Source organism: Bos taurus, chromosome 21, assembly GCF_002263795.3.
Source record: "Bos taurus isolate L1 Dominette 01449 registration number 42190680 breed Hereford chromosome 21, ARS-UCD2.0, whole genome shotgun sequence".
NCBI classification, from domain to species: domain Eukaryota; kingdom Metazoa; phylum Chordata; class Mammalia; order Artiodactyla; family Bovidae; genus Bos; species Bos taurus.
This window is the reverse complement of record NC_037348.1, coordinates 45,508,241-45,526,345: the sequence shown is the minus strand read 5'-3', so window position 1 is coordinate 45,526,345 and position 18,105 is coordinate 45,508,241. Positions and strand designations below refer to the sequence as shown.

Sequence of the window (18,105 nt, the reverse complement as noted above, 5' to 3'; positions counted from 1 at the left end):
CATCCAAAACCCCTCAGATTATTTTGAAATAAATCTCAGATTATCATTTTTTCTATAATTCAGTATGTATCTCTGAAACATAAGAACTTATTTTGTAAATATAAAAGGAATATTATTATTATACTTAAGAATTAACAACTCCTTAACATCATCAAATTTCTACTGTTTACATTTTTCCAATTATTATATGTGTGCAATTATATTTTATAGTTTGTCTGAATAGGAATTGAAATAAGGTTGTTACATTGTGACTGCCTAAACTCTCTCTCAAGTCTCTTACAATCTAGACCTTCTCTTTTCAACTCTATTTTTCTTGCAGTTTTTTGTTGTTGAGGAAACCAGGTCCCATACTGTTTCTGCTGATTGCATTTCTGTGGTATCATTTGATACCATATCTCCTACAAATGCTGTTTTTGTCTGTTTGTTGAGCCCTGGACTGTATTTATCATTGGCTAGTATATTGGCAACCCACTCCAGTACTCTTGCCTGGAAAATCCCATGGACGGAGGGGCCTGGTGGGCTGCAGTCCACGGGGTCGCTAGGAGTCAGACACGACTGAGCGACTTCACTTTATTTTTTCACTTTCATGCGTTGGAGAAGGAAATGGCAACCCACTCCAGTGTTCTTGCCTGGAGAATCCCAGGGACTGGGGAGCCTGGTGGGCTGCCGTCTATGGGGTCACACAGAGTCGGACACAACTGAAGTGACTTAGCAGCAGCAGCAGCAGCAGTGTATTTTTCTGTAGTAAATTGCCTTTAGATTTTCTCTTTGCTTTTAAACAAGAGACATCCTTGTACTTACAGGTATTTCAACTAGAATCAAAAAAGAACTCAATTGAGACTGTGCCACAAAAGTGGATTAAACAGGAAAAAGAGTTATTCAGCAGAACAGAAGTATGATGAGACATAAGACAGAATTTTGAGCTATGGCAAATAAATAGGAAAATAAAAAACACATATAGGGATTTGTAACTGATAACATAACTGAAGTCACAACTGATGACACTTCAGGGGTTTTCAATACGTCAGTTAACCTGGGGTTGGCCTAGGAAAACATTGCTCTGGCAGACTCTGTGTTTTTAGGATCTGGCTAATTCCGAATACCAAACTGCTGCTGCTGCTGCTAAGTCTCGTCAATCGTGTCCGACTCTGTTCGACCCCATAGACGGCAGCCCACCAGGCTCCCCCATCCCTGGGATTCTCCAGGCAAGAACACTGGAGTGGGTTGCCATTTCCTCCTCTAATGCATGAAAGTGAAAAGTGAAAGTGAAGTCGCTCAGTCGTGTCCAATTCTTAGCAACCCCATGGACTGCAGCCTACCAGGCTCCTCCGTCCATAGGATTTTCCAGGCAATAGTACTGGAGTGGAGTGCCATTGCCTTCTCCGAAATACCAAACTAAAGCTATGAAAAACAAAACATGGAGAACTAGTTGCACCGTTCTTGGACTATGTCACATTCTTACTATATAGTTGGCTCTGCTGATGTTATAGAGAGGATGGATAACATACCTGAAAGGTTATTTTTGCTCCTGGATGCTTACTAACAATTGCCAGCTGATGTCCCTGCTGCCACTTAAAGAACAGGCGCTGGGTCTTGGCATCAGGCAGACAGGCCTTGTGGTCTCGCATCAGGTCTTTTGTGATAAACTTGCAGTGGTTTCCCGAGTGCAGTGTGGCATACAGAAGGAACGGATCATCCTCAGAGCTGAGCCGGACAGAAGAATGGACACAATCAAACACACGTCCAAAGAGGCAGAGAACAGCATTCTTCACCATGCTGTTTACTTCTTTCTCTACTTTCCTCAGAAGTATTCTTTGCTCTTAACTGATATGATCAATCAAGGATATTCATGAACTACTTGCAAGTCTTCAGCTGGTAGACAACATGATCGAGAAAACAGATGGACAGCTACAGGGAAAGGAATGCTAATGCTTAGGATTCTTAGCAGTTCAACTGGACTCTACCACTAGAACGGAGAATTTTAACAGTAATTCTCTCTTCATACTTAAAAGCTGGTTCTCTGTGTCCCCATGGAGTTTTCCTCATCTGCCTCATCCACTACAGAGCACATCTTTCCCCTGCCCCTTTCTTCACCTGAATTCAAGAAACATTCATAATACTAACAGGGCAAGAGCACACTTTCTTGCAAAAGTAAGGGGCTAACCTCAAAGCTGAAACTGGTATCTCCAAGTAGCTTCTGGGTAGCCATCCTGATCAGCACCCAAAGGTACCTCCAGTCTGAGAAGAGCCAGGAGCTCAAAGTCTCCAATGAGCCCCCAACATCAGTAGTGAGTACTTGAATACATGTGCTGTAAAAACAGCAGTAGTTATCTTGACTCAGGAGATTCAGATGGCAACATGTGATTAAGCCGTATACCTTGATCCAAATGACCCAAAGTGGATCCTTTACAGGATGCTGCTACTGCTGCTAAGTCACTTCAGTCGTGTCCGACTCTGTGCGACCCCGGAGACGGCAGCCCACCAGGCTCCCCCATCCCTGGGATTCTCCAGGCAAGAACACTGGAGTGGGTTGCCATTTCCTTCTCCAATGCAAGAAAGTGAAAAGTGAAAGTGAAGTCGCTCAGTTGTGTCTGACTCTTCGAGACCCCATGGACTGCAGCCTGCCAGGCTCCCCCGTCCATGGGATTTTCCAGGCAAGAGTACTGGAGTGGGGTGCCATTGCCTTCTCCGCCTTTACAGGATACCTTATACTAAAGTATTTCAATTTCAAGTGAAATGATAAAATAACTGGAATCTGTCTTTAAAATAATCTTCAGGAAAAAGAAAAAAATGTGGGGGTTATATGGAACAACATTAACAAATGAGAGTAGTTACGGGAGCTGAGTGACAGTCACGGGGGCATTCACTATACTATTCTCCCTCGTTTAGGTTTGAACACGCTTCTTTGGCACATTAGTGGCAAGCAGAGTTAATGTTAAAAATTTAAACACTCAAATCCAAAGCCATAGAAGGTGGCTGAATCAATCTTTACCACTGGGTTTGGAATTTCAGCATATACAATAAATACAGGCTCCAAACCAAGCACAAGACCAATTTCCAACAGGCTTCTTGGTTATAACACTACCGTTACTCAGTTCTTCTACCTATGAAAAATAATGATGACGGTGACAGCAACAAATACAGATGCTTTCCATGTACTTGGTGCTGTGCCAAGAGTTTCACATGTACTATTTGCAAGTATTTTCTCACTGAATCCCCATAGGGTTACCTATGAAGAAAAGAAGACACAGAGAAGGGAAACACTTCCCAGACAGGAAGTGACAGGGCCATGATCTGAACCAGGGTAGACTGATTCTCAAGCCTGCGATCCTCAGGTTTAGCAAATGCTGCCTAACATGACTGAAGGAAGGGCATATTATCTTAGGGTCTTGGAAAGATGGAAGTACCCACTCCATGAATAAATAAAAGAACTTAGCTACAGAAAAATGAGATTTGATTTGGGATCTGAAGGAGGGGTTAGTTTCCAGCCTTATGCATTGAGTGCCATTTGACATTTTTTTTTTTTTTTTGGCTGCAGTGTTTGGCCTGTGGGATCCTTAGTTCCTTGACCAGGGATTGAACCTGGGCCACAGCAGTGAGACTGCCATCCTAACCACTGTACTGCCAGAGAATTCCTCCATTTGACCTTTTAAAGAACAAACGGTTTGGACAATACTGACAAATCTTGAAGTTATCACATTCAACCCAAGGAAACCTAGACTCAGGACTGAGGTTCGCTCATGATCCATGCTAAGTTGTAAATAAACCTTTGTCAGCATAAACAGTATGAGAACCTAAATGCGTGCTAACAGTTAATACTCGGTGTTGTAGATCTGTGCTCATCCTGACTAGCTACTTTCTGCATACTCTATGGACACTGTGTATTTCCTTGCTGATCATGTTTTCCACGTTCCTTTGGTTTCCTGGGAAGCTGTAGCTCCTAACAACATTCCCTTTATATTTAGAATAAAATCCAGAGCCCACGAGGTTCCCTGTAATGCGGTCCCTGCCTTCTCTGCGACCTCAGAACTGACCATCCACGCTGGCCTGCCAGCTCCCCTCATTCCTGACTGACAGCCCTCTTTTCCCCCTTCCCCATCTGCAGTGGGTCTTAGTTGTGACACGCAGGATCTTTAGCTGTGGCATATGAACTCTTAGTTTTAGCATGTAGGATCTAGTTCCCTGACCAGGGATCAAACTTGGCCTCCCTGCACTTCGAGTGCAGAGTCTTGGCCACTAGACCACCGGGAAGGCCTTTTTTGGTGGTGGTCTTTTTTTCAAAAGGTGGGCCTTTTGAACACCTCCTGTTCCTTCTGCCTGGTAGTTTCTTCCCACTACCTCTCGTCCTTTCTCAAACAACTCACTTGTTCCCTTCAGCTCTGCACCCTCCCCAAGGCCTTTCCTGATGATCTCTCCATTCAACCACCGTGATATCAGACCTAGTCCCCTTCCAGCTCCCCACTCTGCCTCACTGTCTTCACAGCTTTGGTCACTGCCTGTTTATCTGTTTACCTGTCTACCGTTACGTTCCAAGATGACAGGGACTTGGTTTTGTTCATTAGTGTTTCTCCGAGAACACAGATGGTGCTCGTATTTGCTAAATATTTGTTAAATGATCTGTTCAGGAATTTATGGCATGCATTCTGTGTACTAATCTCATTTGGGCTTTAACTTATTTCTTCTTTAAACTGATTTTTCATCTATTTAAGTTTATCCTGCTATAAAAACTATATTTTTATAAGCTGCCTCAAATCTTTTTTCCTTTTTTTTTTTTTTGGAATGAGGCTGAGTATACATATATACTCACACACACATGCACTTTAAAAATAGAAAACAGGTAACAAGCAGATGACTGGAGCCTAGTGTAATTCACTTAATAACTTCAATACCTACATGTTGTCAGCAAAAAAAAAGCTGGCTTGCTTTTGCATCTTTTCCATCTCAACTCTTCTCCACCGTGAATTTTGCGTTAACATGTGCTTCCGGCCCAGGACCAGCACTTGAAGATTCTGCTTGGCGAGGTGAGAGACCACATTCAAGAGCTGAAAAACACAAAGCCAGTCCCCAAGAAAGTCAGGGAAGAATCTCAAGTAAGGGGAGTGATTCTCCCAGATGGTAAGCTCAATGGGTCAAACAGTCTTTTCTGGTAAGAGGTGAGAAAACATTCCTAAAGTCTTTTCTGGTAAGAGGTAATTGCCCATCTTTGTACATAAGCCCGAGGAAAATGCTTCCTTGTTACAAATGATTATCTAACACCTGCCAGGCTACATGGGATACCTGCGGAGGTTTCTAAGCATAGACAAGATGAGCTATTTTTAAACTGTGTTCCGTAGGGCCCACTGGGAGAGAGGTAAGAAGGATGGGGTTTGGTTCCTATACACTCCCAACCCTGTTTCAACCCAAACAGCTCAGTTTTTGTCTACTTATACATTGGTATTCTGCACAGATTTTTATTTCAATAAAGGATGGCTCAGATGGTAAACAATCTGCCTACAATGCAGGAGACCTGGGTTCAATCCCTGGGTCAGGAAGATCCCCTGGAGAAGGGAATGGCAACAGAGGAGCCTAGCAGGCTACAGTCCATGGGGTTGCAAAGAGTCAGACAGGACTGAGAGACTAATGCTTCTTTTATTAAAAGTTTGTAAATGGCTGGAATAGATACTTCTTTTTTTTTTTTTTTACTTAAAGTTTTTTAACTTTTAACTTTGTATTGGGATATAGCTGATTAACAATGTTGTGATAGTTTCAGGAGAACAATGAAGGGATTCAGCCATATGTATATATGAAGATACTGAATTTTCAGTCAACTTTTCCACATCATGATTCTGCTAAGACTGCTACTTTTCACTGAAATCCCTCTTTCCTTCAAAAGGTCTGTCAGTTGTCATCCTCCAGCTTATTTTCCACTCAGTGAATGTACCCCATATTCTTTCCACTTCCCACATGTCTTGTGTGCACATGGATTCCTCTTGAAAGTTTAAAGAGGGATTTTTAGTAAATCCTGCAGTTTGGTGAGCTTGCTTACATTCAATCTTTCATAAGTAAAAGTCTATGGACTACTTTCATGTACAACCTATTAAACTAAGCTATAAATGAATATTACTAAGTATAATATGTAAAAGCTAATAACATATTTTAACTTAAGTTATACAACAGTGTATCAGAAATATAAAAGTTCTATAATTTATAAAAACTCCAGGGCCTATGAAAATCACAAGTTGAAAGTCATTGAAGAAATCCTTAATTTTCTTGGGTCTTGGTTAGAAAGGCATTTATTTTAGCCTAGCTTTCCTTAACTCATAAATTTCTTCCCATGTAGACTTTCAGGATATTAGTTAAAATTCTTTACTCAATAATTTTTCATTCATCTGGTCAGTTGTCAAATACTGCTTGAGTACCTGTTAGTCTAACACACATGGATTTTCTCTGTTAGTCTAATAATGAATTAGCGAGAGCTAAACTTTTAAGTACTATTTAATGCTTTGGATTTATATGTATTTTTAGCCCATTCTACCCATTCTACTCCATTACTAATCTTATTATTTTAGGAAACAGTAGTTAGTTATAGGATCTCTAATTCTTAGTTCTAGAATGAATGGACAAATGGACACAAGTTGCCCACTGAATGACAGCAGAGAAGTGTACCAATACCACTGTGAGGACTCTGACCCAAAGCTTTACAACCAGAAAAAGTTATGAGTAATGGCTTCTGTTCACTCAATAGTTATTTCCCAGAACTCTCCATGTATAAGGCACATGGTAGGTATCATAGCTTACAAAGTTTCGAAAGATAGGGCCCCTGACTTCAGTGAAGGAGTGCCTAATAATTTTCTTATCCAACTCTCAAGCCTGGAAAGATGTATATGCTGGTTCCACATATACTGGATGGTTAATAGACATTTTCTGATTAGCTGAAGAAAATGCATACCTCTATTTTTAAATAGAAAATGCCTACCTCTATTACTGAAAACTTGAAAAAGATAGGCAAGAAGAAAAGTGAAAGAGGAAATCACTCATAACCTCACTACCCAAAGATCTAACTCTATTTGCCAGTCTATTTATCCTAAGCATTTTTATATAATCTTATAAGGTTTTACTTTAAAAGCTGGGTTGGTAATCAAACATCTTCACTATGGAAGTTTAGTTCAGGGATTCAAACACCTCAAAACATTGAGAGTGAATCTCTTTCTAAATGCACTTATAAACTTCCTTTCTTAAAGCTATGCTGAGATTACAGATTATTTTCAATGAGCCCAGATACAAAATGGCAACTGAATTCATTAAAAGGAATGACAACTGCTTTCTAAAAATTCCTGTATGAATTCCCATAAAGTTACTCTCACTACCAAAAAAACCCCAAAGAAAACCAATTTTTGATACTGATTCCATACATATGAGAAGACATGGCTTAAAGAAAAACAACTGGGTCTTCACATCTGTGTGTGTGTGTGTTTAGTCACTCATATCTATACCTCGGTTTAAATAAATAGCCTTGAGTTTACTAATATTAAGTTAAAGACAGGGGCCCAAAGAAGAGCAGAAAGGGCTTAGGTTAGCTTGAACAACTCTGGGGCACCATCGTGTGGCTGAAAGGTCTCTGCTAGTGGCAGCTCTCTGGTAATGATGCAAACAAGGGAGAATAAAGACACAGGAAAGAGAGATGAGTGTACAGGATGGAATAGAGGCATTTGCCTGAAACTCTGTAACAATCTAGCTATGAGCCTACTTCCTGTGAGGTAAATTCCAAGACTGGATCCAATGGGCTGGCCCAGAGTCATAGACAGAATAGTAAAGAAAAAGAAAACTGACCTTAATTCTATGTTAGATCAAAAATAAAACTGGGAGAAATTTCCACTTCTGGGAAGATGGGGTGGATGTACTTTTCCCTATTTCTTCCACTATGTACAACCAAAACCCTCAGATGTTTTATATGTAAAACAAATGCAAGACTTTGTAGAGATAAAAAGGCAGACTGGCTAGGGACCTTGGGATTTCCTTTTCGCCTCGTATATCCTATACTTGGAGACCAAGAAGCCAGCAACCTGGAAATGCCACGGATGCAGACAAAAAAAGACCAACAAAGGCCAGTTCTCTCTAGCCAAAGGACTAGAAAAGATGAAGTCTAGCAAAACAGAAAACCTGTTAAAGTGATAACACCAACAGACTGATGTTACATGTGTGTGTGTGTGTGTGTGTGTGTGTGTGTGTGTACATATGTGATGCTTTCAGCAACCATTAAAAATGCTATACAAAGATACATATTCAAAAACACTATGATTTTTTTTTTAAAAAAGCCAACTTATAGACACATAAAAATGGAATTCTAAGAAAAATTCAAGGAACCCACAGGAAGGCAGGAAAAATAAAACAGAAATAGGAAATAACGGTGATAGAAAACAAAAAATAAAATGGCAGACATAACGCTTAACATATTAATAACAACATAAAATATAAAGGATTTTAATACATCAATGAAAAGACAGGGCACACCTATCAGAATTTTATTCATTTTTAAGGCTGAATAATATTCCATTGTATCTATATACAACATTTTATCTATTCACGTCCATGGACATTTGGGTTGTTTCTAAAACTTTCCTTCCTGAACTTATCCTATAATGAGGAATATCGATCATAGCTATCTTGCTTGGGAAACTAGCATAGGACTTCTATAATGTCTGTAGACGTCAGATCCTAAAGGCTTTAGAGTTCTGAAGATCTACAGTCCATAAAACCCAGGAAGTGCCAGAGACTGCAGAGGGGAGGTAAAAAGTTAAAAGACTAGGGAAAGGAAGTTACACTTGCTATTTAGGTTTACTCAGAATAGCTCTTGCTCTCATGACCCTCTCCCACCTTTCAGGCAGCTTTTCTACTTCCTGAGCATCCCTACCCACTTATTTCCAACACATGTAGCTCAGCCAATTGTATTTTTACCCTAAGCTCAGGAACTACTTTTCAGGTTTACACCAAAAGTAAGTCATGTATGAGTAATGTCACTTATGAATTAAAAAAAAAAACTTTATCTATTCCTACTGGAGACAAACCAAATTAGAACAGAAGCCAAGCCAGAAATTGTACCAAATATTAAGCTGCAATCTGTGTTTACTCTTCTGGTTTTTGGAGAATTATCCTTTAGACATCATAAAGAGCAATGTGGGAGGGAGCACGGTGAGAATGGATCTCAGCTTAACCTTGAGGTGCCAAGTACCTGGAGTTCTGGAAGCAATTTGGAATTTGAGATATTCTCCAGAATCAGCTGTACTATGTATTTTGCTCTGCTGTGTGGTTCAGACTCCAGACCCCTTGGGCAGGTCCAGAACTGTCCTTACCATCCCTGGATTCTCCAGGTTGAGAACTTGCCAGAGTGGATCTCAGCTTCTCTTGTCAGAACTGCCCTGAGCTCAAGGAAACTCTTCCACAGCTCTCTCATTTAAACCTAATCCCTGTTCAGAGTCTCAAGGGGAGAACTGCCTCTTCTACGGTATCGACCATTCTGTACACATGGATATTTGTCACATACTCCTTGATCCTTCCTATGAAGGCCTAGTTTGGTCTTGGATGAACCTTGAAGATAAGTCAACACAAAAGGACAAATATTATATGATTTCATTTATATGAGTTACCTAGGGGGGTCAAATTCAGAGACAGAAAACAGAAGGGTGTTTGCCAGGGGCCAGAAGAGAAGTGAATAAGGAGATACTGTTTAACGGTACAAAGTTTCAGTTCAGGTGATGTTCTGGTGATGGGGATGGTTGCCCAACAATGTAAACTGCTTAATGCCACTGAATGGTACACTTGAAAATGGTAAAATGATATATTGTATGTTATGTACATTTTACTACAATAAAAGTTTTATTACCAAAAATTTTAAATATAAACAAAAGTAGGCAGAATAGCATAATGTGCCCATCACCCAGCTTCAATAATTATCAGCTCATGGCCAATCCAATTTCATCTATATTTCTACCAACTTCTGCTTTGGATTATTCTGAAATAAATCCTAGGCATCACATCATCTGTGAATATGTCAATATATTTCTAAGTATAAGGACTCTTAAAAAAATAAGCATAACACCATTATCACATCTAAAAATATTAACAATTCCTTAATATCAAATATACAATCAGCATTTATATTTGTCTAGGTTATGTTGCTTTTTAGTTTTAAAAAAATCAAGATTTAAAAGAACTCAATACACTGTGACAGCCTGACTACCATTAAAGAAATGTGGCTGCTATTCTGATGGAAGTTCCCACATTTAGACTTTGCCAACAGCATCCTTGTGGTATCATGTAACATATTCTCTAGTCTTCCTTGTTTCCTATAAATTGGCAGCTGGATCTAGAGACTTGATCAGATTCAAGTATGTATGAGTGTGCATGTGTATATTTTAAATTGTGGCCCTGATAAAGTGAAAAGGGTAGTTTATTCATTAAAAATGAATGACAACCTTCTCTGTCAGTCATTAGGCAGAGGGTACTGGGGATGTGAATACCAATATGAAGACACATTATTCCCAGCTCCGGGAGTTTGCCGTCAAATGACTGTAATGTGATGTAAAAAGTGCTAAGACAGAGGTTAAAGGACGGGCACCTAAATGAGACTGGAGGTGGGGATGGTGGTCAGGGAAGTCACCACGAAGGAAGCGATGACTGAGCTGAGTTTTCAGATGAATTATTCAGGCAAAGAACGGGAGTTTCCAAGGACAAGAAGCAGCATGTAGTTTTTTTTTTTTTTTTAAAGCAGCAGCATATTGGTTGAAGGTGAGGGCTCTTTATTAATGCACTGAATTCAGGGAACTGCAAGCTGTCAAATGGGGGAGGATGACACAGGGAGTCCCAAAAGAAGGCTGGAAATGACTACAGGAGTCAGATCATGAAGGTCCTTGTAAGTGATAAGGAATCTTTTACCAGCTGAAAGCAGTGGAGAACAAAGCATTTAAATAGGCGCATGACATGACTACCAGTTTAAAGAGATCAACCCTGTGGATTGCAAGGAGGCTGGAATAGGGAAATCAAGTAAGGGAGCTTCTGCAGTATTTCAGGTAACAGATGATGAGAACTGAGATGCTGGTGGTAAGGATGGAGAGAAGAGAGCCTTCTGGAGTAAAGCAGAACTGAGCAGACTGACTGAATGTGGGAAACAAGGAGAGAAATAAACCAGAGAAGAACTGGACAACTGGATAGATGATGGTAGCAAGCCAGGGTCTGTGAGAGGAGGAGCTCATGATATGTACCAGGGGGTAAACAAGCCAGTGGGCAGCCAGTCAGGAGACCCTATCCAGGAGAGGGCTTTGGGATGAAATAAAGATTTGAAGTCATCAGGAAACACACATTGGCAGGAGCCATCAGCAAGTGGAAGAGGTCTCCAGTTCAGTTCAGTCACTCAGTCGTGTCTGACTCTTTGCGACCCCATGAACCTCAGCACGCCAGGCCTCCCTGTCCATCACCAACTCCCAGAGCCTACCCAAACTCATGTCCATTGAGTCAGTGATGCCATCCAACCATCTCATCCTCTGTCGTCCCCTTCTCCTCCTGCCCTCAATCTTTCCCAGCATCAGGGTCTTTTCAAATGAGTCAGCTCTTCGCATCAGGTGGCCAAAGTATTGGAGTTTCAGCTTCAACATGAGTCCTTCCAATGAACACCCAGGACTGACCTCCTTTAGGATGGACTGGTTGGATCTCCTTGCAGTCCAAGGGACTCTCAAGAGTCTTCTCCAACACCACAGTTCAAAAGCATCAATTCCTGAGCAGTCAGCTTTCTTTATAGTCCAACTCTCACATCCATATATGACTACTGAAAAAACCATAGCCTTGACTAGATGGACCTTTGTCAACAAAGTAACGTCTCTGCTTTTTAATATGCTGTCTATGTTGGTCATAACTTTCCTTCCAAGGAGTAAGCGTCTTTTAATTTCATGGCTGCAATCACCATCTGCAGTGATTTTGGAGCCCCCCAAAATAAAGTCTGCCACTGTTTCCCCATCTATTTGCCATGAAGTGATGGGACCAGATACCATGATCTTAGTTTTCTGAATGTTGAGCTTTAAGCCAACTTTTTCACTCTCCTCTTTCGCTTTCATCAAGCAGTTCTTTAATTCTTCTTCATTTTCTGCCATAAGGGTCGTGTCATCTGCATATCTGAGATTGTTGATATTTCTCCCGGCAATCCTGATTCCAGCTTGTGCTTCTTCCAGCCCAGCGTTTCTCATGATGTACTCTGCATATAAGTTAAATAAGCAGGGTGACAATATACAGCCTTGACGTACTCCTTTAACAAACCCAAAAGGAGCAGAGGATGAAAACTGAGGAATCCTATTCTTTAAAAGATACAGAGCTATAAGAAAAGCCATTAATGGAAGCTGAGGAATGGCCTGAGTGATAGAAAGAAAACCAGGAGAGAGTGATGTCTCAGAAAGACTATAAGGAGCACTTCAAGAAGGAAGGGAAGACTAAGTAACAGCACTACAGAAACACCAAAATGTGGCCTGCACCCTGGAGGAGACATCCTGATGATGCCATGGTGGCAGGAGGGAGATGTCACTTGCCTTCCTTAACTCTCTTCAGCTAGTTACAGCCCAGCACTTGTGGACACTGTACCCAGCGTCATTCCCTGACAGGTTCTAATGCTGTTATTAGATGTGTGAAATGAATGTCAGTTGCTCTTCGAGAACCAAGGGAAGTTTGAAGATAGTTTTCTTTAACAGATCTGATGTAGAAGGGGAGGCTTGATAAAGTAGAAAAAATTATTCTCCCTGGAATTGTCAGATACTGTTATAGGTGCAAACTGCAACCAGGTAAGGGTGTTTGAGAAGCAAGGCCTCATGTATTTGATAAGTCTAAGCTTTTGTAGGCTTCACTTTTCTCAGATAAAACCACGCAAGTGTTCACACCAAGGAGGCTGTGAAGTGATTTCATCTTTGACGTGCCCTTCTTTACACACACACACACACACCTCCCTGCAGTTCCGCACCTGAGCTGAGAAAGGAGATCAAATTAATTTTAAACAGAATGCTGACATTAAAGAAACTATTTTTATTTATAGGTGGAAAAACTTAAAATTCCATTAAAGAAAAGAAGAGAAATTCTTAAAACAACCACAAACAGCCTGCATACTGTTCCAACATGAAAAGATATCGATTTCTCATAAGAGTTACACACTGGTTGTCTGGAACACTAAAGCCAGGAAACACGTCCACTTTTTATGCCATTGTTTTACTAAAGACAACCCCATGGTAATGTGGTACTTGATCTAGGATGGAAGGTGGGGGGCTTCCTATTTGAGTCTGGGTGGATTTCAGGATATGATGAGATTAAGTCAGAGACAGACAAGAGAAAGCAAGAAGGGAAACGAAAGACCCTGGATCCTTTAAAACCACTTCAGGTCACAATGACTGATGAACTCTATGGAAGGCAGTGTTCTCAGATTCAAAAGACCACAAACACAGTGTTTATAACTGATGCACTGTGCTTTCCACCAAGTTTACAGCAGAAGAAACACAGGAAGTTATAACTTACACTACATCCCTGGAGTTTTCTACTTGTTTCTATGTTCCTACAGTCTGCAGGTAAGCTAATATTCAGTTTCAATCCCTTCTTTGTCTTTGCTTCTACCATTTTTCTCCTGAACTACGTTTTCAGAAGAGAATCCGTGTTTTAGAAATAGTCCTTGAGTGACTGCTATAGTCAGCATTTTTCCGTGCAGCTCTGGAAATGCCAACTAGGACGAGAGTGCAGGCAACCCACCGCCGTTGTGGCTCAAGGCTTCTCATCATGTTTTCATCTGCCAGCTACCCACTGGTACTGTTTCAGCCTCAGTTCTACGTTTGAGAATTATTGCTGCTTGCTAGACAGAATGGAAGGGAGTAATATCACTTTCTATTTAAAGAATGTTAATGACACTTCCTTTTAAATAAAAAAAATAATTTTATGTATTTCGTTATTTGGCTGTGCTGGGCCTTTATTGTTGCAGGGCTTTTCTCTAGCTGCAGCAAGTCGGGGCTACCCTCCAGTTGTGGTATGCGGGCTTCTCATTGTGGCGCCTTCTCGTGTTGTGAAGCATAGGCTCTAGGTACATGGGTTTCAGCAGGTGCAGCTCTGAGGTGCTAGAGCACAGGCTCTGTAGTTGTGGTGCATGGGCTTAGTTGCTCCAAGGCATGTGGGATCTTCTGGGATCAGGGATCGAACCTGTGTCTCCTGCACTGGCAGGAAGATTGTTTACCACTGAGCCACCAGAGGAGCCTAGAGATACTTCTTTGCTGGACTTGTTTAAGTGTTGTATACCATGTAAGATCCAGATTAACATCTGTTGAGGATGAGAGTATTGGAAGAAGGTAAGAAAAGGAAGTGTTTTAGAGAAGCAACAGAAGCTGGGGCAAGGAGGGAGACGGAAGCTTTCACTGGGTGGTATTCAAGGAGTGGAACCTCGTAAGCCTGATGGCGTAATTTCAGAGAGTAGAGACTGACACTGAGATGGAGTCCTGCTCTCACCTCTGGGACCATGTGCTTTAAGTACAGCTTTAAAACTCTGATTATTGACCAAATATATAAAGCTCTTTGAATCTGTTGGGAGAAATTACATACACAAAATACTACTACTTTATTATGTCATAAATGATCCCATTGGTTTACATGAGACTCACCATGTCTTGTATCCTGCTTTCGTCAGTCATTGGTATTTTAGGGAGATTTCAATGATCTCATGTTGTCTTTAGTCAATGAAACAATTCTACCGAGGAAGAGAAATGCCCTTCCTGCCTTGGGAACATCCTGCCAAGTGTGGGATGTGTTTCCTGCCTGCCATGTCTTCTCTGATGCCATTAGCACCCACACAGTTATCCAGCCTTTTAGAAAATGATTAAATTATTGGTCTGGATGGATTTCCCCACTCAGCCGAGAGTCAGAGCTGTCTAGAAGACAGAAGATTTGGCTCCTGACTCATAGTGTGACTTGTCTGCAAACATTTACACACATTCTTTGGTCTTTCTAGTTTTTCTGTAAAATATCTCTTTCCTTTGCCATTGTAAGGCAGGAAAGCATAGTATTTTGAAGACTGAAAACTAGTTTCAAGACAATTAAATTAACTTATTCTGATACATATTAATTTCCACTTTTTTTTTTTTACTGCTCTGCACGGCTTGTGGGATCTTAGTTCCTCAATCAGGGATTGAACCCAGGCCCCTGGCATTGGAAGCTCAGAGTCCTAACCACTGAACCACCACAGAATTAATTTCCACTTTTAAAAGTTTATTAAAAACTTCTCCCAGGGTTCTAGATCCAGTCCATGTACAGGAAATAATTTGCTCATTCTGGGAAAGTATATAACCACTTTCAGGCTCATAAGCCACCATTTAATGACTAAAAGAGAAAGAATATGGTGAGCAGGGCTCTGGAGGATTGAAAACTTATGTTTTCTCTTCATGGCTGCACAGCTTCACACAGCTTTTGTCTTGGCAGAGAGTAACACACAACTGTACACTATGGCTGTGCTTAGTCGCTCAGTCATGTCCGACTTTTTGTGACCCTGTGGACTGTACACTGCCTGGCTCCTCTGTCCACGGGGATTCTCCAGGCAAGGATACTGGAGTGCGTTGTCATGCCCTCCTCCAGGGGATCTTCCTAACACAGGGACTGAACCCAGGTCTCCCGCATGGCAGGCGAATTCTTTACCATCTGAGCCACCAGGGCTACTGGTTTTGTTTTCTGGAAAAACCGTGTCAATTCAAAATATATAAAAGACCTACGTATATAAAAAGACAACTTGGACATGCCCAGTTAATGCTCCAAGCCATCTATCTATCTGTGCAGTAGAAGGGCTTACACAGTGTGACTCTAACAGACATAAAAAAAGACTTTTCCAATTTATATCTACTATTTAATAGCATAGCGATTAAGTAATAAAATAGTAATAACAATAGTAATGAAGAGCACAAGCTTTAGCAGCAGGCTGCCAGGCTTCAAATTCTAGTTCTCCTAGGAGAGAGCTGTGTGACCTCTGATACATTTCCTCTTTGAGCCTCTACTTCATTGTTGGTAAAATGGTGATGTGATTCCATGGTGGCTCAGAAGGTAAAGAATCTGCCTGCAATGCGAAAGACCTGGGTTCAATCGCTGGGTCGGGAAGATCCCCTGGAGAAGGGAATGGCTACCCAATCCAGTATTCTTGCCTCAAGAATTCCATTGACAGAGGAGCCTGGTGGGCTGCAGTCCTTGGTGTTGCACAGAATTGGACACAACTGAAGCGACTTAGCACATGCACACAAAATGGACATACAAATTGGGTTATTGTGAGGATTAATTCAGATGCATGTAGATACAAAGCACATGGAAAAGTATTCAATAAATATTAGCTATTACTAGACGGTACAGCCTGGATTAGTAAATTTAGACCTCAGAAGCCTGGCTGTTCTAATGCCCCCTGCTCCCCATCAAAATAAATAAATAAATAAAAGGAAAATGGAAGGAAAGAGAATAAAATTTAAGAAGAGAAAGAAAAGAAAGATTCTTTCGGTATTATCACAGACTTGGATGATTTTTGTGTTACTCTCTCAACATGTTAACAGTAGAACATAAACTTTCAGGATCAGATGGCAAAAAGAACATGTGCCTCTAATCTTAATCCCACTTGAAACTCCTATTAAAATTATCATACAGAGTCTTTCTAAAATGACAAACCCACAGAAACCTGAAGAATAAGGGGGGGGGGCAATAGCAATAAAATCTGGAAGCTGGCGACACAGGTGGCAACTACCTTGCAGATCCAACAGTCAAATCTGAAGAGGGGTCAGTTAAGATCCAGTCCAGCCTCTCAAGACCCCAGGATTGGAAACAAAGGGGTGAGGCCAAATGGGGGTGTGAGGTTCACTAAGGAGAAGCAGGTAAACACTGCTGAAGAAGCATTAGATTCCTAGACTGGTGTGCCTTCTGCCTCCATCCAGCTTCCTTGATGGCTCAACAGTAAAGAATACGCTTGCAATGCAGGGGATGCGGGTTCAATTTCAGGAAAATCCCCTGGAGAAGGAAATGGCAAGTGACTCCAGTGTTCTTGTCTGGGAAATCCCATAGACAGAGGAGCCTGGTGGGCTACAGCCATGGGGTCAGAAAGAGTAGGACACGACTGAGTGACTGAGCATGCAGGCACGCCCCTATCCATGTTGCCTCTGATAGGTGGGAAGGGAAGTCTGAAGATTCATTACTTGGATGCGGTAAATGAGAGGAAATCTAGACTAAAGCACCAAGCACATGTGACAGTGTGGTCACCACACTGAAAGTAGAGATTGCATGAATGCACGCATATTGAATACAGAATGCAGAGAGACTCAGATTATTTCCCCCTGTACTTGGCTCTCAGAACACTGGCAGGAAGGCCTTTACCTTGCAGTCAAGAGACTGAAAACTCTCCTATGGGGAATCTGACCAGTGAAAGAGGAAAAAAACCCTAAAGAGTCTGATTACTGGGAATTCCCCAACAAATGATCCACCAGTTCACCTGGCTGGTAAAGTCAACCGCAAGAAGCCCCATCTACATACATACTCAAGAGCTTCCAACGAGCTCTTGAGATCATGTTTAATGGTAAGCAGACAGTAGAGTTATCAGAAAGCTGTGAAGAGAACTCCGAAAGGGAAGAGTCTAAAACAAAGAAAACCAACCAAACAAAAAAAAAACTGAAATAGCAAGGACTGTAAAGGGAGAAGGCAAACCCCCTGCAAAAACCTCTTGTAAAAATCCTATGAGGGGCTTCTCTGGTAACTCAGTGGTAAAGAATCTGCCTTCCAATGCAAGAGACATGGGCTCAATCCCTGATCTTGGAAGATCCCACATGCATGGAGCAACTAAGCCTTGTGACACAACGACTGAGCCTGCGCTCTAGGGCCTGGGAGCCACAAGTGCTGAGCCCACGTGCTGCCACTACTGAAGGCTCACGTTCCTAGAATCCGTACTCTGCCACAAGAGAAGTCACTGCGAGGAGAAGCCCGTGCACCACAACTAGAGAGTAGCCAACACAGCAAGGAAGACCCAGCACAGCCAAAAATAAATAAATTTAAAACAATCCTATGAGGTAACAGTGCATTCATGAAACAGACTCTTTTTAAAGGAAGAGAATA

At 41.4% G+C, this 18,105-nt stretch overlaps 1 protein-coding gene across 5 annotated transcripts in view; it reads right to left on the bottom strand.

Moving 5' to 3' along the window:
- The window catches only part of PRORP (protein only RNase P catalytic subunit), a 138,518-nt gene that overhangs the window by 7,644 nt on the left and 112,769 nt on the right, over positions 1–18,105 (bottom strand). For all 5 annotated transcript variants that reach the window (NR_198897.1, XM_024981855.2, XM_024981857.2 and 2 more), the window contains 2 exons: positions 4,894–5,042; positions 1,509–1,704 (listed from right to left, as the gene is read on the bottom strand). Coding sequence is in view for 4 of the 5 variants with exons in the window: in XM_024981855.2 (XP_024837623.1) it covers positions 1,509–1,704; positions 4,894–5,042 (345 nt within the window). In the remaining variant the exon portion in view is untranslated. The remainder of the gene's footprint in view (positions 1–1,508; positions 1,705–4,893; positions 5,043–18,105) is intronic.